This window comes from Stegodyphus dumicola, chromosome 6 (genome assembly GCF_044657685.1).
Source record: "Stegodyphus dumicola isolate Sdum_Otavi_A_Nest chromosome 6, ASM4465768v1".
Taxonomy (NCBI): domain Eukaryota; kingdom Metazoa; phylum Arthropoda; class Arachnida; order Araneae; family Eresidae; genus Stegodyphus; species Stegodyphus dumicola.
The window spans coordinates 70673111-70699975 of NC_140773.1; the positions used below are offsets into that span (position 1 = coordinate 70673111).

Sequence of the window (26865 nt, forward strand, 5' to 3'; positions counted from 1 at the left end):
GTAGAAAGAGAGTTTCCAACGGAGACTTTAAAATTCCTATTTGATATGAAAGAAAGTATCACAAGAATGAGTTCTCTTTAAAATCAAGATCGATCAATTTGCAGATTAGCCCCTCATGCCAAACGCGGTCGAAAGCTTTCGCCACGTCTAGCATGAAGACAGCTGTATTTAAATTGTTGTGAAGTGCTTGCCGCACAAAGTCAGTAATGCTTACTAATTCCTTGGTGGTCGATAGATGTTCACGGAATTCAAATTACTCCGCTGGTAGTTTTTGAAGCTACAATTTCATATGGGCATGCAGAATTCTTTCGTAAAGTTTAAATAGTCCAGGCAGGAGGCTGATAGGTCGGAAACCATCTGTTTGCATATGATTTTTTCCTGATTTGGGGATCATAATAATTTTGGCTGTCTTCCATTGCTGTCGAAAGTAAGAGTGAGTCATGCAAGCATTAAAGATAGAAGTAATCTTGCATATAACGTTGACAGGCAGGTTTTTCATGGCAGTGTTTGTGATGCCGTCAAGCCCCGGGGCTTTTTTTGGTCTTCAATTTTTTTAATGAGGGACTGAACTTCGGATGGAGTTGCAAGCTTCATTAAATTATTAGCTGTATGTAAATTAAGCCAGTCCTTCACTTTGAAGAGCGTGTGCAGTTCAAAATCAGCATAAACGGGCCAGCAATTTGGCGAAAATTGATCTTCTAGGTGAGAAGCAATTATGGCTGCCTTTTCTTGGTCTGAATTCGCAACCTCATTATTGAAGTGCAGTGGCTGGTTACTGGTGTACGTAGTTTTTAAATTTTTGATGAAATTCCAAAATGTACCATTTTTGGCATCTAAATTCAGCATTTTTACTTGCCATAATTCCTCCTTATGTTGCTTAATTAAGTTTCTGTATTTCTTTACTTATCTTATAAATTTCTCTCTTGATTGGTGGAGACTAGGTCACGTGCTAACGTTTTCTTAACCTATTTCGCTGCTGCATTAGCGAACGAATATTTGAGGGTAATTTATAAAGTTTCTCTCTATCATTAATTATATCACTTGCTTCTACATTGGCAGTTTCAATTTTACTGGCTAATGAAGAGATTTCATTTTCAATATCAATAACAGTTCTTAGGCTTTTTTGAGGGAACGTCCAGTCTTTCAACAAATTTTCAAAAAGCCTCCAGTCTGTGTAAGTTCTGGTCGTATTAGTGGAGGGTTTAGGAATTCCTAACGTAGCAATTACAGGTATATGGTCAGAGTCGAGTTCGTGAATTACATCTAATGCCATTGTAGTCGGAACCGTTGTAGTCGCAAGAACAATATCTAGAATGTCCAATTTTTCTAGCCGGTCTGGTCGATATGTATATTCACTTGGGGGGTGCAATACTGCGGCGCAAGTCGCTAACCGCACCGACGGTGCGAATAGCTAAGAAGCTATTCACACCCCCTACCTTCGCGCTTGCGCACAATCAGCCCAGGTACCAGCATTTTACGCCGATTTTTGTAAGGCAGGCGATAGCGAGAGTGAACATTGTTAACCCTAACTCAGCAATAGAAAGTGTTGTTAATATTTCACCAGCAAGAAAATAATTTGCAAGAAATAATTATCAATTACAAAGACGAGGTCAATCTATATACATGATAATGTTCAGGAAATTATTAGATAAAATAGGGATTTAATGATGGTTCTAATTGCAAGCGAGGACGTGTAATTAGTTAAAAAATCTTTAATGTATTGACAAAAAGGCTACAGAAATTACTTAAATTCTTTTATTTAACAAAGAAATTTTTATGCAAACTCAGACCCTAGTGTTATAACATAGGACTGTCAGAATTTATTATTCAATAAGAAAACTTAGTGAAAATTATAATATTCTTATGTATTCATAACTTTTTCAATATCCACTCATCTTTATAGGTTAAAATGCCATATTCAAAATCAAAGTTATTTATGAAATAAAACCTTATAAAATCTGATAAATCATTTGTGTGTGCAAATATTTAAATCTAAAACTCGTAAATTAAATTATTTCTATCTTTTAAATTACATCCCATTATTTATTTCAATTTAATTTATTACTGTGTTTGTACTAATATTTCGAAGTTCTTTTAAGTACTTTTTGTGTCCTGAAAATGCCAAGTAATTCCATAAAAAAATAAGTAGTTATACAGAATTTTTAATAACCAGTATTATATGATTAATTCTTCATTTAATACTTGATTTAATTGCTTTTAAGTCATTTCATGTCTAAATTTTCTACACAGAAATGCTTTGTCTAATTTTCATTATCTCATCTCGGACGAAAATTTTCAAAGAGGAATGAATTAAAGTCTTGATTGCGCAAAACACATCTTTGAAGCTAAATGTATTCTAAAAAGTGCAAAAAATGTAAACAAAAACCCCCGCCCCACTAATCAGTCATTTAAACTATTCCATCCCTGATGTAAAGGCAGATCAACTCTGGAACCACTATTTACAATGCCACATGGAAAAAAATAAATAAAAAAAATTCTTGGCTCATGCATTGTAAATTTTTCTTAGTGCTGGCGTTATTCAATAATAATTTAGTGCAGTACAAACGCAGTGAGGAAATTCTATTTCTTCAGGAATGAATATACCAGAGGTGTAAAAGTAGTATTAACACTCATTTTGGAATCCGAAAATGCTTCTTAAATGGTACTTGTAATAAATAAACTCTACTTAATTTGCTCTTCAACATCAGAATAATAATACTATTAAAAATGAAAATGCATATATTGTTTGAAGGAAATGTTTGAATATATTAAATCACTGTATTTTCGATAAGATGACAAGTGAATATATTTAACGCTGTTTACTTCGCTAGTTTTTTAGTACATAATATAGGTGCAAGTTTAAAAAACTATTTTAATCGTAAAATGGAACACTTTTTAGAACAAAATTTCTAGTTATAGCATACATTTCATTTGAAGGTAAAATAATACTTTATTTTTTTTTCTTGAGAAAACTGTATTCATCTACCTGCAGTGTGAAAGCGATTAGAGTATATCCCGCATTCTAACGCCTTGAGCGTTGGAACTAGATTGAAAGGAAATCCTGAGCGTTTGCCTGCCTGCCGACAAAAGAGCACTAATCACCCAGTCGTTAAGGGCTCGATTCGATAATTTTTCCCTCTTTCCATAACCGCTGAGCCAAGTGTGTGTGTGTGTGTGTGATAATGGCAAAGCCTCGAGGGCTATCTGCCTAAGGGGAGGGATGCCTTCGTGGATGACTTTCTAAGGGAAACTGACTCGTATACACGTTACACATGGGGAAAACCACGAAAACGCCCATCCAACCAGCCCGTTCGCGGGATTCGAACCTCGGACCGAACTACCAGTGTTCAGCGACTTTACCGCTCGGCCGCTGGTGGGCCCGCTGAGCCAAGAGCCCCCAGGGAAGGTACACAACTGTTTTTCGAGCCTACGGGAAAAGGTTAAGTAGGAAATCTTTTTGTCGATCCATCAGAAACTGGTACGTCGGTCAATCCATTAGCTTTGCAGTTTGGATGATTTGTCTTAACTCATCCAATTTGCAGTTAAGAGTATCAAAAAACGTTTTAAGGTAGATAATCTCACTCGCTTTAACATGAGCGTAGCGCGTCCAAAATTCATTTTCTTCGGACATTTTGCAGAGAAATGATACTTTGATACGAACAAGCGGCATAGACATTTTTTAGGTAAAACTATCAAAACTAGTGCTGTGAAAATTTGAAAATATAATGCTGAATTTGTTGTTTGACATCGCATATTAGGAATTCCTTCAATTTTTGACGTGCTTTTCATTGCACATGGTTAGGTTAGTTCTCGCTTCTTCTTAATATTCTTTTTCTTAATTGGCCATAATATTCTTTCATATAGTTCGGTTTTTGTTCTTATTTCTCTTTTTAAACCCACTTTTTTAAATCTAACCTTTAGAAATATTTCATCTTTCATATTCTTTTTCTATTTGTCTTTCATTCACACTCAAACTTAATTTTTCTCTGTATGGGAGAAAGACGTAGGGACTGCAAAACGAGATGTGTTTACTTGCAATTTTAATTTAGCGAAAATTTTATTGTGTGTTGCAAAAATTTGCAGTTTATTTTTCGCTAAGGTCAAGTATGCGTTTATTTACAACGAAAATGTTCTCGTTACAGAGTAGGATTACTATACCTAAATTCAGATTTTTTTCAGTAAATCGTAGTCTAATCTTCAAAAGTAGAAATCAGACTTGTTCAATCCTAACTTCTTCCCATGCTAAATATCTTCGTGAATTATTGTGTTCTGTGAAATTTATGAATTTAAAAGTACATGCGTTTAATTTTCATTCGTGTTCCAATGAAGGTAAATATTAATTATAAAAGATATTTAAGAATTATTCCGTAATATTTACTATACATTGGTTCTCGGTGTAATTCGTGGTTGAAAATTAACGGAAATCAGTTATTATAAAAACTGCCCGCAAGGCTCCCAATTTTGGCACGGAATAAACACTTTTAGATCTTTGTATAATATTTCCCACTACTGAATATTTATATTTTCCACTTAGTTCAGCATAGACTGACAGAAGTTTCGGGGAAAGTGCAGAATCGGCCACTGCTTGGCGCGTTTTTAAGAATTGCACATACTCGGTATCCATGTACACATCGGCATATTTTCACTTAAAAAAAATCCCAGAATTGCACAAAAATGGCATTTTGCACTCCTTTGACTTATCCATGTACACATCGACCTATTTTCACTTAAAAAGTCAAGGAAAATTGACAAAAATGCAATTCTTCTTACTCTTGTAGAAAGCGCCAATCAAATAAGTGGGTGATTCTGCACTTTAGCCGAAGTTTCTGTCTCTCTTTTTGGGTGAAATCTTATTTAGGTAGCCTATATTTTGGAGTACCCCTTGTATTATTGCCAAGTTGTTGTTTCATTTACGGTAACATAAGTATTTTACGGTGTATATTTTGGACGTGACATGATTGGTTGTAATATATGATGACACTGAATTTTGATTGTTGGGAGAACATTTCTCAGGGCTTATTTCTGCATTGGATGTCGGTTATGAAGTACATTGCTTATTTTCTGCTTTACACCACAAAATGGCTGCCTGTGATAAACTGTGTTTAGTGCTATAGAATGAGAAAGTGGAAGGTGTTTTTTTGAAGTGGTTGAGGACAGAAGAAAAGAAACTTTGTTGCATGTAATTCAATGGAATGCCTTATCTTTAAAAATGTTCATATCCAATTGTTGGAAGTTGTAAACTGTCTTTCTGATAATGGCTTCATTACCTTTGAGTAAATCATGCACTTACATTTAAGGAACACTATCAGTCATTAAAAGGGATTTTTGAAAGAAATGTTACTGAGAGTCTGACAGAGGATATTTTTATTCTCACTTTTGTGAATTTGTATGGCTACAGCAGTATACAGATTCTAGTTCAGATAATTTTAAGAGTTTTTGGATGCTGTTAAAGAATTTTGTGTGTCATGCACCAAAGACACAGAAATTTCTAAATAAGGTAAACCAATATTTCCTTTTTGTACTGTGCAGATTAGATAACATGCATTTCTATTTTTATGCTAGTTCATCGTTTCATTTTGATTTAAAATGCAGTTTATTGAGATTGTAATTTTTTTAATGTTTTATTGCATTATGTTGTGGTGTTGCGTGGCCCCAACTTGCAACTTGCCCGCAACCGTAGTAGTGACTGCTATGAACTGGAAATTACACAAACTCTTAAGAAGGGTTTAACTCCCTTTTTATTCCACTTTAGAAGTTACAGATGCGTTCACTTCACGCTCACAAACTACGCCGACCCGGCGGTTAAATAAAAAGAGAAAAGTACAACTAAAAATAAATAACAAGATGCATAATTAACAAGTCACTACCTATGAGGCTCTATAAACATGACTAACTTAATCGCGTTCTAAGATACAGCTGAGATTTCAGCAAACTTTCGGATTGAGAAGTTGAAAGTTTCAACTAACTGCCGGAGTAGGCACACAGGCCGAAACGCGCGGTTCTTAAATTTCTACCTAGCAACCTTCACGCTCATGAATCAAGAAAGCACACCTACAAACTCGTTTCCCTTCTATTTAACTCAAAATACTTCTGCTAAAAATTTGAATACTCTGCGCGTTCTACTAAAATTTACATACTCTGGCATTGGCAATTCTAGGGGAAAGTAAAGGCTTGACAGGAAAGATAGCTTAAAATAAATGTTAGTTAAAATAAATATAAACTCTTCAATGTGTCATACACCATTTTACTTGGGAGAATGTTGCACATAAACAGGAATGACACCAAAAAATCGCCTTGTCAGGTGGGCAACCTGAAATATAATTTTCCTCCTGATTCATATTTTATGGGCAGAAAGAAAATCATTATCGAAGTGCATAATACAATAATTGTGTTTCTCTGTACTGTCAGATATTGTATTTACATATATCTCTCCATTGTATACTAGCCTCCCCTAGCTTTTCAGCATATCATTTAGAAATATCTGATTTATACTAAGCGTAAAATGCATGCACAAATAAAAAAGCATTTTGTGTACGTAAAAAGACTATAACTGAAGTTGAGTTCTTCAAAATACGTATTATAATAGTAGTGTGACTTAATATGTGCTTTTTAATGTGCTGTGTTTATCATTAAAGCTATCACTTCAAAAATACATTCATGCTAAAAAAATAAGCAACAAATGCTAAAGAGAAAGTGCAAATATAAAAAGAAAAATTAAAATATACAATTTATATATAAGATATAGGTTGCATCATTGAATGCAAATGGGCAAAGTCGGTATAAAATGCAATCTCACAGTTATACCACAAAGACTTCAAAAGGGGAATGTAGGATCTATGTGTCAGTTCACAAGCAGTGATAGTTCGTAAAAGTCCGAGATAACCAAAGTTGCCATTTGCACTATGAAATGCATTGGAGGGCTGTCTGTATGTTGCAAGCTAGTGCAAGACAATCTACTATTGCAAAATAGCTGAATGTGCATCGTAATATCATCAGTAGGCTGTGGAATCATTATGAAAAGGATCAAAACTCCTGTGTAAGACAAAGGTCTGGACACTGGAGGATTAACACAGTGGCAGGCGAGCATTTTCTGTTGCTCTGTGCAAGATGTCGTAGATTACTAACAGCATTATAGCTGGCATCAGATCTCTCTGTTGCTGCAGGACGGCCCATATTCCACTAAAGTGTATTGCATCGACTGCATGAATGTGAACTGTATACCCAATGGACTATGGTTTGTATTTCTTTGTATGTCAGATCTCATCGTATGTCAGAGCATGGTTGAATTGGGTCTGGGACCATCGCTGTTGGACAACAGAGCAGTGGGGCCATGTATCCTTTACAGATGAATTGCAGTTTAATATCCAGAATGATTCTCAAAGGGCAATGATATGGCAAGTGTCACGGACACGCTATCAGGTGTCAAATAACATCAAAAGAGACCATTACAGAGGAGGAGGCTTATTTGCAGTGGCGGCTCATGGCTAAAATTAGTGGGGGTGCTGTTCAAAAAAAAAAATTAACCTTTGTTTTAAAATTGTGTAAAAGGAAACAAACATGTATAAAAACAAAATTTATTTTGAAACATCAGGAAATCTTACAATAAAAAAATTAAGCATTTCTTAATTACTTTAACCAAACTTTTTACAGTTCACTCTTTGTCTATTCATTTAAAAATGAAATCCATTTTTCTTGTTTTACTTTGCGCGAAACAATCAATAATTTTCTCCTTGATCTCTGGATGACAATTGAAGAAATTTTTCTTTATTGAAAGCAATGCAAGCGCATTTAGTCTCTCCGAATTCTAGTGCTTCTTAGAAAAGTTTTCATTCTTTTCAATGTTGAAAAGCAGCGTTCTGCCTCTGATGTAGTCATGGAAGCTCTCAAGAGAATTTTTATCAGTTTCGTGATTCCACTAAGAACATCATCTAGATTCTTTTCAAAGATAAGTTTCAGTAGCTCAATTAATTTGCAGTATTCCTGGATATCAGACCCACAATAGAATACTTTTTGTTGAGTCTGAAGCTTTTCTTTGTCAATCAATATATATGCTTCAGGAGTCAGTACTATTTCTTCTATAGAATGTTCATTCCTAAAACTAGCGAAGCATTTCTTGTTTAACAATTTAGAAGCTGCTAAGTGTTTAGTGGAAGAATAACTCTGCATTATATCAATACATAGTATAAAATCACATATTTCCTTCTTCTACTCTTCTGCCATCGGTGTCTTTGAAAAATTCTCACAGTACTTTAAGTTTATTAATTCTAAGATAGCAGTTTTGGAATTTGTTATATATTCGTTAACTTTAAACACACTAATTTCTCTGAATTGCATTTGATTGTATATTATTTCAACATGAGGCATCTGATAAAAAAAGCTCTAACCAAAACTTGAAATTATCATCATTTAGATATTTTAAAATTCCTATTGCTGTTTCATTTGTTGTTGTTCTGCATTTGATGTTGATTGAATTTCACTAAGGCAATTTTTTAACAGGTTGCAAATTTTCATGAACTCTGCTTATGGTCCGTATGATGAAATTCCACCTTGTGGAGGAATACCACACGCCCACATTCCCTTGTGGAGGAATACCACGAGTAAAAAGAAATCACTTTTCGAACAACATGGCTGAATTTCGGCACTGCAAGAGTGACAATGCTCTTCTCTCTGCCCAGCTTGCATGCTGCTTTCTGTGTGCGCATGCGCAGAACAGCCAAACACCACATCGCTGGAACTGTGAAGCGCGCAGTTCCTTTTTGACAAAGTGGCCATCCCCCACTTTTTCAAAAAGGCACAATAGACTTTCGTACCTTTTTGACAAAGTGGGGGATGGCTACTGACATAAAGCTTAAGGATTATGTATTGTAAAAGTATAAAGAAAGAATTAAAGACTAAAGGGCACACTATATTAAATATTAAAAATAATAATAAGTGGAAAGTGGGGGTGCTGCAGTTCCACAGTGCTTATTATGAGCCTCCACTGCTTATTTGTATGTTCTCTGGGATTGTAACGAACATCCACACCAACCTCTGTGTGATTCCTGGTATTTCTGTTGCAGCCTTTCGATATCACAACAAAATTATACACCCTCTTACGCATCCATTTATCACTGCAGTGGACGTGATATTTATGACTGATAATGCTTGCCCACATAGAGCTTGAGTGGTGCGGAGTTATCTGGAGAGTGAAACCATTCCACATCTGCTGTGGTCTTTTAGGTCACTTGACCTAAATCCTATAGAGGATGTGTGCAACATTTTGGGTTGATGGATAGCATGTTGCAGCTTGCCACAAGACATTCTCAACAAGCTCTCATATGTATTACTACAGGAATGGGTGCTACTGCCACAACAAGCGATCAAAGACTATTGTGAGCTTGCCTCTCCATTGTCAAGCATGCATTGCAACTATTAGTGTGATCTTTCCACTATACATTCTTCCAAACCGTTTGGTCTTCTGCAATATGAATGGCCATAACCCATGTGTTTTTGTATGACTATGCTTTAATGTTTGTATGTGGTCTAGTAATGCCACACCAATCTTTGGATCAATTTAATGTATATCAATTAAATAGTTTTTGTTTTATTCAATGTTTTGCTTTTGTATTTTTGAGCAGAAGTGTCATATACACTGCATTTTTCCGATCCAGGTTTTCAAAAGGGAAAATTGATAGAAAAGGGGGAAATATGTGAGTAAATGTGGTAGATTTTTAAGTTTATTATTATTATTATTATTATTATTATTATTATATTTCTATTCTCTCTATCTACTTATTCATTCAAATTTGAACTAGTCATATCACATTCAGAGCATTCCTCTTTTCCACTGAGTAGCTAATCAGTAAAGTCATTTTTTGCATGTTATCTGCCTATATATTCTTTCATTAATTACTTTTTTTTCCTTTTATGCCTTTGCAAAGTAAAGAAACTAGTTGGACTTTTTTAGGGAAATTCTGTAGGTGCTGATTTAAAGCACTTATATGATTTCAGGGTTAGAGTAGAGAGTAGGGTATTCCTTGTATTATCGCCAAGTTGTTTCATTTATGGTAGCCTGAGTAGTTGAATGTTATGGAAACCCTATTATGGCGTAATCGGTTGCATGATTGCGGTAAATTTGTAAGGGCTTGTGGTGTGTGTGTATTGGTTAGGAAGTATATTGCTTGTTTTGTGGCTTAGACGGTAAAATGGCTGAATGTGGTAAGATTAATTTGAAGTTTCTGTACGATTTGGAAAGAAAGGGGAAAAGTGCATTACTTGACTGGTGTGTAAATGAAGGTTTACTTAGAGCCATTATTAGGTGTCCTGTTTGTAGGAAGGAAATGCGTATGGTCGAACGTTGGAAATGCTTATGGTTGAATGTCGCTACGGAGGATATTTTTTACTCTTATTTTGTGAATTTATGTGGCGGCGCCAGTATACAGATTCTAGTTCAGATAATTTTAGGAAGTTTTGGATGCTATTAAGGAATTTTGTTTGACTGAAGACGTGTTAATTTGTAAATAAAGTAAGTGGATTTTTTCTTTGTGTAGTACAAAGATGAATTTCCTTTTTTATGTTATTTCATTGTTTGATTTAAAATGTAGTTTATTGAGATTGTATATTTTTTTATTGGCTGCTCCTTTGACTTTTTAAGCGAATATAGTTCAATGTGTACATGGACAAAGTCAAAGGAGTATGCAAAGCCTAGTTTGTGCAGTTCTGTGATTTTTTTTTAAAGTGAAAATAGGTTGATGTGTACATGGATAAAGTCAAGAGATTGCGCAATGGAATTTTTGTGCAATTCTGGGATTTTTTTTTATGTGAAAATAGGTCGATGTGTACATGGATACTGAGTTTGTGCAATTCTTCGTCTTGTTATTTTGGCTTTGTATAGCGGCGATCAAGCCAAAATAACAAGTCAAAGAATCTCACAAACTCGATATCCATGTTCTGCCAAAAATCACCAAGTTTCGCCAAGGGGTACCCATAAATATACTTTTACCGATTTTAGACAAAAGGACTGGCAGAGATAACTAGCAGTGGGAGATAAAGAATGTTGTTTGTAACTTATCTCGTTTGTCTCACAGTAACATCAGAACAAGAAGGAGAGCAAGACTGCATGTATAATTGCTAAGTGCCTTGAGCACCATGCAGGTGACAGCACAAGATAAAGAATGTAAAATTAATAACCTTAAAAGCTGGAATTGTTACATTACTGGATTTATTTCTTTTCAGAATGTTGTGTGTTGAATTGAATATGGATTGCACAGTACTATTCTGTTATCAAGACCGGATTCAGAAATGTATGAACACATTCATTTATGCTTCCATATATACATGTACACATGAATACATACCTACATATATTTCTTGCTCTGGTCCTGATAACAGAGCAGTACCGAATGCACATTGAACTTAAAATTTGGAAATTATTTTGCAGTTAGTTAAAAAAAATAACTCTGATAATAATTTATAGGACTTCAAGCTCATAATAAATACAGTAAAGTAATACTAATAGAAAATTACTACACAAATATTAGATATGGTTTGGTATGCATCTGTAGATGATTTTCATATAGAACAAATAAGTTATGGGCTCACTTTTAATAATTAAAATAGTTAACAGTTGAAAGAAAAGAAATAAAAATAGTTACAACTTTTTAAATTAGACGATTTTTGTAGAAATTTTGAAAATCAAGGCCAGTTTTCTCCTCCTTATTTTCCTTTTATAATAGAAATTCTAATTTGGAAAAAAAAAAAAAAAAAAAAAAAAAAAAAAAAATTCAAAAGAATTTCTTAATTAGAATAAGAAATTAATAAGAAATTTTGTCATATATTGTAAAAAACAAAAAGGGGTTTCTTAATGATGTTTTTAGAGATTGCAGCTATTTAAAAGGGTTGCAGATTATTTTAAGATGAGTTTTGCTACTAATATCCTGTGATGTATTTAGCAATAAGTCCATGTGCAAATCTTTGTATGATCACCCAGATCACATTTTAGCATGCAGAATTTCCTTCAATAAGTACTAAATTCGGCACTTTATGATAGATAAGCCTGGAGATAGAATAAAAGGAGGTGCCAACCCCTCACTAAGACTGACACAATGTTTCCTAGCTTTGGCCTCCAGAGGGAGTGTTTTTTGTTTACATTCAGAGCATCCTTGACAACGCTTTGATAGTATTTCCACTCATGACAGTTCCACACAAATCGAAAAGCGGATACACTTCCGCATAAAAGAAAGATTCATGGTGGACAACAGCAATTTGTGTAGTTTAGTGGCACTTACAAAAAATGTTTTTTGGTACTTTTCCGTTTCGCCGGCGCAAATCTCGCCAAGCAGACTTAACGACAACATACAGTATACACATAAAAAATGTTAATTATAAGAACTTTTTTTTTTATTTTGAAGGCATAAACATTTTAATATGGTTTAAAATTTTGTAAAAAGCCAATAAATAAAGACAATAAATTTGTAAAAAGACATTAATTTAAGAATTTACTATGATTTCATGGTTCAAAATCCTGATTTGCCGGTTTGTATCACATGACCCCAAGTGATCTCATCTCACGTAAACTACGCTACTAAAATCTAATTCACTCAGTAATTATCTACATTAATTTCAAGTTAAATCTTAATTTGGAATACAAGTTTAAATGCAAGAATTATTTCAATTCGTACGAATAGCTTACTCAGAAATTATGTAAAACTGCAGTGCTTTACTTCGCTAGTGCATTCTCATTAGAATTGATGAATTTAACACTTGATTTCGCCTTCGGATGAGCAGTGTAATTGCGTTCTAATTGACTTAATTACCGTGAATTGTCTTAGGGGATAAAATTTAAATATCGTGTAAAAATTCTATATTATTGTATGCCAGTATTGAAAGAAACAATCTGATAAGAAATGGCTTCAACTTGTTTTAAAACTGAGGCATAAAAGGTTACCAGCGAAGATAATCCGTCTGGCATCAGTTAAACCATTATTGGCGACTTTATCGTTTGCGCCGGCAAAACGGAAAAGTACCTTTTTTTTTTTTTTTTTTTTTTATTTCTATAAATTGCAACAGCGATTTTGATTATGAATTTGTTTTACAAAATTCTAAGCTACTCGACTATAAAAATATAGATTTTAACAAAATGAACATGTTATGCATATAGAATGAAAAATACCTTAAGGTACCTTTAAAATGTCAAAATATTGCAAAAATATAACTTTCTGTTAACCTTAATTTCCTTATAACTAAGTGGTATAAGTCTGAAAATTTGTATAATTTATATATTTATATATTTTTAATTATTTGTATACTGTATGTATTTGTGAATTTAGATCAATTAGTTGTTTTAATTGTTTTAAAAAATCAAGCAATATTATGCAGACTAAGGCAATCAAGATTGCGATCTAATGACAATGAGGTTAATGTTTAAAAATTCAATGCATAGTTGTTATTTATTAATATTATCAGAGAATGATTAAACTGGGTAAAATCGCTAAAAGAGGTATTGAATGCTCTGCCAAAATATATTTACTTGAAAATTTGAAGTTGATAATAAGAGTACCCAAAAGTGTGTTTTAAGTCAAAAGTTTAGAACTTGATGGCTAAATGTAAATATAAAATTATTTATGTTGAAATATTGTAATTAGGCACATAGGTCAAGTTAAGATTTTTAAATAGGGTAAGGCATGCAAGAGCTGTCTGCCTAAAGGGAGAGATGTCTTCGTGGAGGAATTTTGAAAGAAAGCTTACCTTTGAGTGCATATTAAAAATAATGTATGTAATTTTTATGCAATTTATATTTATACACATTCTTTATGTAAAAATTCTGATATATCCTAAATTATTCTAAATTACAATACTAAAAAAAAATGTAGTGAATGCACAGAAATTAAAGATTTGCACATGCCGGAAATGAAGAATATTAAATATATATGGGTATTTATGCATATCCTTGTAATGTAAGCATATATTTGCCTTTAACAAAATACGTAATTATACAAATACGTAACTTCTATGAATGTTAATGTGAAGAAATCTAGTTATAAAATATATCTAAATTTATAATTATTATAAATATTGTCTGCATTAATTGTAAACATAAATTGAAGTTCCGTTGACAAATATATTTATAAAACTATTTAAGCAAGAACTGTTCATACTGAAAAGCAGTCCATTAAAAGGTGTAAAGTACAGTCTGTGAGATGCATACTTAAGGAAGTAGTGAAGAAGAATTTTTAGAATATGTATTGTTGAAATTAAGGGTACAAAAAATTTGATAAGTATTAAAAGAATTATTTTCTTACATTTTGTAATAACTCAGTTATAAGTTTTAAACAATATTAAAAAAAAAAAATTAATTCCTTTCAAAAATACTCATAGAAAGTTGAGTTCATGGAAATCAGCAGCAATATTTAATGTATTTCACTATTAAAATAAAAGATGATCTAAATTGTAATGAACAGAACAGAGTACTATTAATTAACAGAGTACTAAGTAACTGTGATTTTTTATTTAAAGGATGCTTCAAAAACTAAAAACTCATCATATATTTGAGAAAGTACTTTGGGAAAAGCTCTGTAAATAGAAAAGAAATAATGCATAAATTTAATATTAATAATACAATGAACTTCAATCTTAATTTTTTTAATCGATAACCAAATAAAATTGAATTACCTTAAAATTTATCTCTAATGTCGTTAACGAAAACTTGTGAAAATACTTTATTCAAATTAAACTGTTCTGGGAAAAGTATAACATTTAATTCCATTCAGCATAAAATGTTGTTTAAAAATAGTATATTCTTTTCACATACTTAAGACTCTGAAATATTGTAGAAAAGAAAATGTGTACATTTATACGTATATTTATTATGTAATTATGAAATATTTACTTCCAATCATGTCAAAAACTATTGGTCTTAATGGCAAGTCACTGAATGTTTTGGTCTCCACGAGGGGGTATGCACTGCTTCAAGGTAGTGCATGGGGAGAACCAGTTAGGGCCTGTCCTCTTATTTCCTGTTTCAATGTCAATAAGCATGTTCTAATGTAACATTCACTGTTTAAAAATATATTACATATGATTGCATTCATAGGAAATTCATTGTATTATACATAGCGTGTTTTTTAAGTAAGGGCCGTTTTGTTGTATATACTAATGTGTATTGCGTGGGTGGCAATGAGTGCTTGCATCGTATCCCAGCATTCCTTGCAAACATCTGTGCTGAGTTGCAGCTGTGTAGGTAACCTGTACTGTCTGTTCTGTGTCTTTAAAATGTTCAAGATTGTTGAATCAGCCGTCTCGTTCAAGATACAGTCAGTGATACCCTTTTTGTTGGCAAGAACCCTGTACATTCACTAGCCGATTTGTTCAGTTTATGGAGCTATTGCCATAAATGAAGGCAAAGTGTGCAAGTGGGGTCAGAGACTTCAAAACTGTCCACAATAACATCCGTAACAAGTCCTGCTCCGGTCACTCATTTGTGATCACAGATGGTGGCTTCAATTGAAATCACCTATGGTTGCTTCAGTTGAATTGAAAATCCTTGAGAACAGAGGCTTCACCATAAGCACTCTTTCAATTGAATTTTCTCAAGTGTCTAGTCTAGGATGTGAAAACAGCCCTGACCTCTTGGCTGTTGGAGCTGGCGGCAAGTTTTTATGAAGAGGGTATTCAAATCTAGTTCTAAGGTATGATATGTGTTTAAAAAGACTTGGCAACTGTGTTGGAAAATAGAGGAATGTATGTGGAATCTGAAAATAAATTTGGTTTTGGAAAATTTTCTTTCATTTTTTTTTTTTTTATTTTCAAATGGCCCTTATTTAACAAACACCCCTGGTAATTAATTTTTCTGAAAATTAATCTATTTAATTAAGCTGTTGCTTTTAGAAATTATTATTTTCATGTTTGCTATTGCAAGTGTCTGATGTGCTTTTAGTAATTTATATTTATAAAATAAATTTTCTTTTTTATTTATTTATTTATTACTAGAACAGAAAGAATCTATGCTAACAAAGAATGATTCAAAGAGCTGTTTTCAGCGGTTGTTACATCTTCGCAAAAAACAAGCTGAGAGCTCTATTTTATTAGAACTACCAAGTAAAGAAGATATTAATTCAGTTACATCTATATGTGAAGAGTATGGCACAATTAAAAGTTTATATGCATATCCAGGAGAATGTGGAAATGTTAGTATATACCATCTCTTCTTGCAAATCTCTTGTACTTTAAATTATTTTTATAAGTATATTTTCAGCATTAATATTTTTAAAAATATTTTTATTAAAAATTTACCATGCTTGAAAAATATTGGACATTAAATTTTCTAAAACATAGTAAAGATTGCATATCCTTTAGAGATGTAACCAAATAAGAGGCAAAGGTGCTTAATTAATGCACTCATTTAGTAGAAATCTCCAAACTTTCAGAATGCGTCAAATACTGGCAACTATGCATGTCTAACTGTTATATATATATAAACTGTCTAACTATATATATATATATATATATATATATAATAGTATGTATGCATGTAATGATTTTTTGAAGTGATAAGATGTATTGCTTTTCTTTTTTAAAAAGTCACTAACCCGAACCACAGTAGTTGCACTAATTTGCAAGTACCAAGACAGATAGCTAGGATTTGTTCAAGAATTAAAAGGATATGAGATTAAAACAAAATAAATTATTTGACGTTGTCATACTAAAAACCACAGTTAAGCATTAGTAAGTTAGAAGCTATTACAAATGGCTCATCAGCTTGAATTGAAATGACCTATGCATAAATTTAGTTTACCAAGATTTGGATATAAAAGATTGAATATTACAGTTTCTAAAGATCTGGGTATAAATTAGCCATAGCCCATGCCTCATCTGGAAATTATTAAGAATGGACGAATTTGATGCCAGCACAGTACCGGGTGGCCATAATTAAACTGACAGTGCTCACAGTGTTCTGTAGCGCAATCTATTTGCGAAAATGACACCACATTTGGTAGGAAGAAACAAGACGGGGGACGAAGGATTCTGCGAAAAAACAAATTAGTTCCAAAAGTCACCACTGGGGGAATATTTGGCGCTGTGTGATAGAAAATAGAGTGTTAAGAAATGCAAATTAATACGGGAAAAAAATTACCTTTTATTATGCACATTTTCTGATTTAGTTCAAGTGCAATATGGCAACACTTTTAAAAAAGCGTACAATCTACATAAACACCGATAAAGTCTCGTGATCTGCAATATGAGCAGAACAAGAAGTTCTTTATTCAAATTTCACGTTACATCCATTTGCAGAATGCCAGCTGCTTGGGTTTTAAAAAGGAATGTGTTACGTTTCGAATCAATCAGATTGAAAGTTTATGTGCAATGTCTCCTTCTTTAGTCAAGCGTGTGTTGCTGGTAAAATTCTTTTACGTCAACCAGTGCAACGCGTCAGCCACTCTTAGTGCTTTTAGAACACACAAAAAAAAAAAAAAAAAATGCATAAAGGTAACAGTCCTGTGTCAGTTAATGGGCTAAAAGCAGTGGTTGCGATGTTTGAGAAAACAGGTTCTCTGAAGGTTGAGTCAGGCAGAGGACAAAAACCTGTACCACAGGATACAATCAAAGCAGTTGCCACGGCGATTCTCGACAGAGGACCAGACAATATTGCTGCCACCTCTAGTGCTTGTGAAGTAGCTCGGAATATGGATATGCCTTACAGTAAGGTATAGAAAATCTTACGAAAGATTATCAACTTCTATCCGTACAAGATCAGCCGTGTACGGGAGTTACTGTACCCCGACCATGATAAGCGATTGACTTTTGCTCTCACCTTTCTTGCCGGAATGGAGGTGGATGATGCTTGGCCATGAAAAATCTTATGGAGAGACGAGGCCCACTTTTACCTGAATGGAACTATGAATACCCAGAACTGCCGAATTTGGGATGACAAATCACCATATGCAGTCACAGAAATTCCCTTACATTCACCAAAGGTAACTGTTTGGTGTGGGTTCACAGCGGAATTTATCGTAGGTCCATTCTTCTATGAGAATATTACCCCAACAGGACCGGAAACCTGTTCTGTTACCGGAGAGAAATATCGCCTCATGTTGAACAGCTTTGTCATTCTGGCACTTCAGCAAAGACAATGCCTGAGGGAAATCATTTTCATGCAAGATGGAGCACTTCCACATGTTGCTGTACGGGTGCAACAGATGTTACGACAGAAATTCACAACAGAAAGAGTTATTAGCCACTACTTTCCAACTGCATGGCTACCTCGGTCGCCTGATTTTACCCCATGTGACTTCTGGCTATGGCGTTACCTTAAGTCCAAGGTCTATCAAGGAGTGGTTGACCTGGCTACGTTGAAGGATAACATATCATGGACTGTATGGGAGATTCCTGCCACAGTATGCAATATGTGGTGCACAACAACGGCAGCCACATTGAACCTCATTTGAATGCAAAATAAAAGGTAATTTCCGTATTGATTTGCATTTGTTAACACTCTATTTTCTATTACACAGCGCCAAATATTCCCCTAGCGGTGACTTTTGGAACTAATTTTTTTTTCGCGGAATCCTTCGTCCCCCATCTTGTTTAATCTTCCTACAAAATGTGGCGTCATTCTCGCAAATAGATCGCGCTACAGAACACTGTGAGCACTGTCAATTTAATTATGGCCACCCGGTAGATACTTTAGGTGTGTACACCATCCTCATCTGTGATGAAAATAAAATACAGAAACTCAGTACTGTGAGACCTAAGTTTACAAATTTAATTTGTTCTTGGAGGCCATTTGTCATCTGAATTGTTCATTAACTGAAACTATTTTCCTCATAGCAGGGTTCGTATGGTCCTTAAGAGTCCTTAAAAGTTCCTTAAATTTTTTGGAACTGATTTTTGGTACTTAAAAGTCCTGATTTTGGCCAAAATCAGCAGAAGGTCCTTAATTTTAATCATCTGAAATTTCTGTCTGTTTTTACGACTGCTATTTTGAGTGTGAATTAGCATTTTGGCGGAATATTTTTGGCAATTCACTGACGTATATGGTTATTTTTTTAAGTTTCTATTTCTAATATTTACTCGAGTTTCTAAGCAAGAAGTGAAACATAAGCATTTCTCGTAATAAAGATCTTTCACTTTTGGAGGTGTGAATTCTTTTATTAAATGGTTCTAAATATGGCGACTTGTCAAGATTTTGGTGATTTTAAGATTAGTTTCTATAGAAAAGTTTTAATTCCAAAATCTGAGAATTTTTCGATGATTTTTTTAAAACATCATAACATTGATAAATGTCATTAAAATAATGGTAATATATTAGAATTATATTAAAAAAATAACATTAAAATAAAACATTTTTATTTTTTGCTGTCATATTATAAAGTTTCATTTTGGCAACTTATTATACAATATTTTGAATCTGAAAAATAAACAAAGAGTAATGCTGTAAAGCATAATTTACAAAAGAGCTCTTAGCAAAAGCAAAATTAGCTATGTAATTAATTAAAAAGTCTTCTTTTTAATTTTTTTCATAGTAAGTGTTTTTTCCATGTAATTGTCTCAGAATATGCATCAGATTTCTCTATAAAATTAATTTTACACTTTTTCTCTCCTTTTTTTTTTTTTTTTTCTCTAAAATATTTCTGGCTTTTTGCTGTTACAGAATTGGTTGGGATAATTTTTCTTTAGTATTTTTGACATTGCAGCTTGGAAAATTTAGAAGGATTTTAAGGCAAGATTTATAGACCCACGATTCTAGAAGATTCGAGAAATGCATGACAAAATGGATTGGATTATTTAATTATGGCAAAGCACACGAGGGTTATCTGCCTAAAGGGAGGGATGCCTTTGTGGAGGACTTTCTGAGGAAAACTGGCTCATATATACGTTACACATGGGGAAAACCACGAAAACACAAATGCAGCCAGCCCATTCGCGGGATTCGAACCTCGGACCGAACTACCAGCGTTCAGCGTCTTTACCGCTCAGTCGCTGGTGGGTGTGACAAAATGAAAAATGTCTCCATGGTATCAACACGTAATGGATGTATTTTACAGAAAGTTTGCAATGAATTTCTTCTTTTTTGGAGAATGTGTGGAAGAACAATGAAGACATAATATTTGAATGTTTTACTCCCGATACTAGAATCTTTTTCTTAACATGTTTAGCTTCCCTTTATTTTCTCTACTTTTCACTAGACACAAGCATGGAAAATATCAAAAATGTTTCTAATCTTATCACTTAGGCAGGCATTTTAGAAAGGGATTTTTTATTAATATTAATAAAGAAACTGAAAACTTAAAATTTAAAAGATCCATCTAATATGTCTTAATGCATCATACAGTAGGCATTTTCCCACCTGATGCAATCTCTGTGGATCCTAAATTCGACTGCATAGTACCTTTCTAAATTCTGCTTTCAATGCCTGCTCTAAATTCTGAAAGTTTTGCCACTTCCAGATTTTTTTGTTTGGTGTGTCACTAAATTCTAAAAATTCTGCCACACCAGCTCTGTAACCGGCCTTTACCATATATATTTCATATTTCTTCTGAATTTCATATCACTAAAAAAATTAAATTAGTCACTTTTCCTATACATTAAATGCATTTAGTGCTTTTTAGAAAAACAGAAATATTTAAATATTTAATTAAAAATTCTAAAATGAAAAGGAAACATGCTGAAGAAAGAAACTGAATACATAAAGAAAGTTATTCTTGAAAGATATGTGCAGTTATTATTTGTAAATTACTCAATTGTTTATGATTTTAGCCTTTACTATAATTTTCTATTTCTGTTTACTCATATGACAGGGTTACTGAGACAGATTAAATTAAATTGTATAATCTTTGACCACTACTCCACATTTTTAGTTTGAATTTGACTGTTCTTGTTTAATTACATTACCGTGATTGATTGATTGATTTAGTTAGCATCAGAACATGCCTTTATGTTTGTTCAAAGTTCTTTTTAAAGAAGAGGTTTATTTAAATCTTTGTCTGATATTCTAGTTACTTTCAGACATAGTGATAATTTGCTTCATATCTATCGGGAGTTTTGGACTATTTAACTTTTACCGTATCAAGTAAACCCTCCTAGGTATATTGTGGAGTGGTTGACAAGTTAGGAAACAAAGCATGCAGAAACTAGTGAGAGCATTAGTTTGCATATTGGGGCAAATCTCTAATTATTGTTAGAAAAGATGCTTAAAGAGAAGGAAATCGATATAAACTAGCCAAAATGTTCGAGAAGGTTTAAAATTAAAATGACGGATAAATATTGAGTGTTGTTGTGACAAAACATAAATGTTTTGTAGCTTTTAATGTGTAATTAATATTGTTTTAGAATCAATGTCATAAATTACATGTATTTTAAACTCTGAAATTTTATTAGATTTTGATTTTAATAGGGCTTTTTTTAACAAATATTGTTAAAAAATAAAATTGAATAGTGGCCATGTAAATCCATAATGACTGAGGTTACCTATTTACTTTGCATCTAGTGAGACTTAAAATAATACAAAACAACTTATCACCTCTGGTGCTTGAATGACTTATTCGTACCTGAAAGTAACTGGGTTACAACCCTTGGAATTCTGCACAAAGCTATGACATTAACTGCATCAAACAGGGCCTAAATGACTTTCAACACTTGCTAACCGTTCCTACATCAGGCCTTTCAAGTTTGTTCTAATTAGCAGGTTTCTCTCTAGACAAGCAGTATCGGTGATAACATTCAGTCTTTTGTTATGAATCATGCTGATTATGATCTTACTTCTCATTTTAACCTATGCCGTTTGACATAAAATCTACCTGCTATTTACTAAACCTCTAGACCAGCAGTTCTCAACCTTTTGACTAATGTGTACCATCTAAACAAAAATTCAAAACCTTTCGTACCACCACCAATCTTGAACAAAGCTCAGATTGCATAAATTTACGAGTGTTAGAGAAAAAACTCAATCAGGATGTTGGGATTTTAATTTTTGAAATAAATAGTTAAAAATACTTTTCTTCTTTGTGTACCACCTATTTTTTTCTTGCGTACCACCAGTGGTGCGCGTACCATCGGTTGAGAACCTCTGCTCTAGACTGATAAAGTATGTGACAAAATGAGATATAAAAAAATCAACATAAATTACTATTAGTAAAACGTAAATGTCACTTATCATCTTTCAGATATATCCAACCTATTATAAGTGTAAAATATTTAATGCTACTTGATAAACTGCATGAACTTTATTTTATTCTCAAACTTATTAATAATTATGTTAATTCATGTTTAGTAATAATGCATACTACTTAGGGATCTATTTAATTTTTAGGATGGTATTACAAAAGTGAAATTCAAGCATAGAATAATATTTTTAATTGAATTTATTCAGTTCCCATTTGCTCATAGGTCCTTAATTTTTTTCATTAATGGTCCTTAAAAGTACTTAATTTCCATGTGCAGAAATGTGTAGGAACCCTGCATAGGAATGAATGTCAAATTGATTAATCCATTTCTCGACCAGAGATATTACTTGTTAAGTTTTTGTAACACTACTTTGTGTACAAGCTCATAACACAAAATGAATAGAAATCGATAAGGCAGGAAAAAGATAAACGCAATAGTAAACAGGTAAAGTAGACAAAATTTTAATTTAATTTCATTGCACTCATTTGGGGGAAAGTAGCTGGCATAAATGGAAAGTAATGAGGAAGACAAAAAGAAGAGGTATCATTTGGCTAAGAAGTTTCCCTCAAATAAAAACGTCGGTAGCATCGTGGTCTTTATGGGACATTCTTTGTCATTTTTTAACATCACCGTACTTGAGATTCACTAGGCCTCTGTTTCACTCAGAATTGTTTATTGAGATTTGTTATTTATGTTTTAAAATGTTTCTAAAGTGAGACTTGGTACTGCCATTTTAAATGCTTATAGTATAGCATGCTGCTGCTTTATTAAAGTGATAGCATTACATGAAGCTTTGCACCTTACCTTATCTTGCATAAATTTTGCAGATTAAAGAACTAGGTTAATTTCTTTTTCCTCTGACAATGCTTCTTCCATAATTGCCTTTTGTTGCTGTTTCTGGTTATTACAGTTCTTACATGTTGACTCAATTTTTTACGGTCATCTTCTAAAAACTCCAGCACATCTTTATTAAATTTGAAGCCAGTGGTTTTGCCTATGACCTGTATATTGATTCAAAAATAAGCATTTTTTAGTACAAGAAAAATATTTATAAACTTTGCTTATAACTTTGCAATGGAAACTGTATACCTTTAGTAAAATAATCCTTGGATTATCCAGAATATCACTCACTGAATAGAAGAAAAGTAGCCGTAGAATTAGATAAACTGTGGAAATTGCCACAAGACTATGTTGCAGTAGAGATTTTCCTTTCAATCTTTCATGGTTGATTCTAAAAATTGCTGCGAAGTTGACTGTAAAAAATGCTGCAACCCTACACAAAACAACAGCAGAAAACAGTTATAAAAAAGGATGAACTTGATTCAGCCATTCATTCCATTTCCAGCTGATGAAGCAGATAAGCTATCTACGAAAGCTGCAAACTTATTAATATTTGATTATGGTTTTTATTATGCCAACTTAGAATATTTTTACATAAAAAAAGGAAGAATATCAGTTTAGATCAATATGTTCAACTGCAAATTATCCATATAGATAATCCAGAAAAAAAAAAAAAAATGTTTAAATATGTTTTTGATCACCAGAGGCAAAATTTTGCTTCTTTGAAACAAAACATTCTAGCTTAAAATTTTGGAAATTTATAAAACAATGCTGCATAACCAAATTTAATTAAATTTACATATTTTTAAATATTTACATGAGTTTAGCAATGAACTCTTTTAACATTATTTCTAAATAAGGAAAATCATTTATAATTACTTTACATTTCTTTATATTAGGTATGTGCACAATTGTAACTGTTTTATGGATGCATACTATAATCAGATGACTTAATGTCACAAATGACACTGAATGGCTGGAGTCTTTTACCAGTAATTGCTGGGGCAGTTATAAAGGCATTGTATTTTTCAGAATAACTTGTGTTTTAATGATTTAAAATGTCAAGCAATAAGGAATGCACTGATCATTGTTTATCTTATGTGCTTTATAAAGGCAATATTGAAGCTGTAATGCCGTACAGTTGTCTGATGTATGAAGAGGATGTATTGTACAATAGAACATATCACATTAGTTTCAGGCATTTTGGTGTAAAGACAAATAGTATACAATTTAGTTGTGTTGTAGATAGCAGGTTCTGAACAAAGCCATAAACAATGAATCACATCCAGTTATTCTGAAACAGTTAGACATTTAAACAGTTAGACAAAGTAAGAGAAGACCGGAACTTCTAGGCAGCCAGCAGATATCATTCACTAAGATGCTGTCTTTCATCTTAATTATCTTCATAAAATCTCCTACTGCTTTAATCACTTGCAAAATTTATTGGACTTTGGTTGGGCAGTGTTGCTCTATCCAGAGCATTCTCCAGACCTTTCTTCTACTGACTGTCATTTCCTTTGATCATGAGACATATTCACACTTCAAATCTTTGAAGTAGAGGATATGGAAACAGCATAGCAGTTTTTTTTATTATTATTAATCTAAAACATGTGTAGATATGTTTACCTTAAACATGTACAGAGGAATTTTATCAGTGCCATAAGTATAGGATAAACAACTACCAGATATATGGTAAAAGGTCATGCATAATGTTGGGAACTGCATGAAATCATAGCTGCTGGACTTTTTATGTTTTCTGTCTTTTGATATTAACTAAAAAGCTGGTAGAAATTTGCACACATTGGATAATTTTGATAACACATCTTTTGTGTGGTTTACATACTGATGCAGTTTGTAATATTCTAATTGATAAAAATTATTTAATTACTTTATTGAAATTTTCTCAGTATTTAACCAACTGTGCAATCTACTTTCTGAAGTAGATTCACCAGATATTTTTCTCTTATGTATAAGCTTAAGTGTAAAAACAAGCTTATATTATCAGTCAAGTTTCCTTTCTGTATTATCTATTCAATGTAATCCATATATAATAATATGTGGTGCAAACCTGCAATACGAAGTAGCATCCTGATAAAATGGTTAGCAAAATTATCAGAAATATGGCTTATTTTCTTAATATTAAATTTCTTTTAATAAATTGTGTTATATTTAGCTCATAGATTACTGTTCCTTGCTCTATCAATTTGTTTTCCATTTGCTGTGAATCAGAACAATGTAGATTAAGCGGCTGTACATAATTAATATCTTGAGCTCTGAGTTTTATAGGACATCATGTATCAGAAAAACTTAAATGAATTGTTTTGCTAATGCTTTATTAAATGGTGCCAAGAATTCTTACCAGAAAAAGTTTATTTTTTATAAAATGGAGTTAAGAGAATTATTGAGAGATTAACTGTAGATATAGGGCTTCAGAATTACGAGAAATTCGAAGTCATATATGAATTTAATTGAACCTAAATGCTATATCAGTGATCTGTAATAGATAATTAATGAGCAACATACCAATGCCCAGCTAGCAAACAATGATCACATATGTGCTGGCAATATAAACTTCCCAAGCAGGGAGTGACTGATCGGTCCCAAACTAATATTCCAAATTCAGGCCAAATGTTGAAGCCTACAATCAGCAAATTGGCTGTATGATGCATACTGGAGAGCTTGAACCACCACCTGAACCCTTTCATGATTAAATGTTGCCGTAAAACCATAAAACACTACCTCTAAATTAGTTTTATTCATGGCCGTGGTAACTGTGTTAAAATGCATTGAATCTTCCTCTGGATCTTTCTCTCTGTCCAGCTCTCTAGATTTATCCTTATGATTCCAGGTCTCTGTCCAGCTCTCTAGATCGATCCCGAACTAATAATTATCATCATTAGTTCAATCTAATTTATCATTATTAGTTCGGGATCGATCAGTCACTCCCTGCTTGGGAAGTTTATATTGCCAGCACATACGTGATCATTGTTTGCTAGCTGGGCATTGGTATGTTGCTCATTAATTATCTGTTACAGATCACTGATATAGCATTTAGGTTCAATTAAATTCATATATGACTTCGAATTTCTCGTAATTCTGAAGCCCTATATCTACAGTTAATCTCTGAATAATTCTCTGTTGTATGTATGTAAGATATGAGTTGTATGTATGTAAGACTTATAAGTTGTATGTATGTAAGAATACAGCAGATGCACCACCATCCTTCGACAGGGTCTTTGTGCAGGGATGGCCAGACCTCACCCTGACCACTCTGCACATAGCACCTCTTTTGTAGGACTGGAAAGTCGAAGAGGAAGAGAGCCTCAGTGATCACAAGTTTATTACCTTCTCTATATCGCAAACCACCTCCGTGTCCAAGATCAAACGCTATAACCTTCCTGGCCGGAAATTAACAACATTTACGAAGAAAATTAAAGTGCAGCTAATGCGCCTCGAACCTTCGCTCCAACTAGCTGCGGCAGCAGAATTAGAAGACTTCTCCGTAACATTACAAGAAACAATGCAAGCCATATGTAATGAAAATCTCCCTCTTAGAAAACCTAAGAGACTCCAAGGCATTAACTGGTGGTCGAGTGCGCTCAGAATACAGCAACAAAAGTGCAGAGCACTGCGAAGAAAACTCAAAAGCGAAAGACAGTTGGAGATAGAGTCCAACACCCTCACCATATTTCAACGGGAGCGGGTACGGTACAAAAAGATGATTGTTCAGGCTAAGATTACTTCAGGGAGGGAATTCTGCACCCAAGCAAAAAAGACGTATGGTATTCACCACAAAATAGCTACTGGTAAAATTTTTAAACCTTCGCAGCTACAGATCCCTCTCTCAATCACCAACAGGCAGCAGACACCCTACGTACGCTCTTA

General features: G+C 33.3%; 1 protein-coding gene across 4 annotated transcripts in view; it reads left to right on the plus strand.

Annotated features, from left to right (window-relative positions):
* Positions 1–4011: 4011 nt before the first annotated feature.
* Positions 4012–26865, plus strand: part of LOC118194522 (poly(A) RNA polymerase, mitochondrial-like) — a 63265-nt gene continuing 40411 nt past the window's right edge. Inside the window, exons 1-2 of one of the 4 annotated variants that reach the window (XM_085818501.1) lie at positions 4012–4329; positions 15967–16163. In XM_085818501.1, coding sequence (XP_085674627.1) covers positions 4107–4329; positions 15967–16163 — 420 coding nt within the window. In that variant the 5' untranslated portion in view covers positions 4012–4106. Of the gene's footprint in view, positions 4330–13731; positions 13750–15966; positions 16164–26865 lie in introns of those variants that run through there. The other 3 variants (XM_085818502.1, XM_085818504.1, XM_085818505.1) reach the window with 3 other exon arrangements.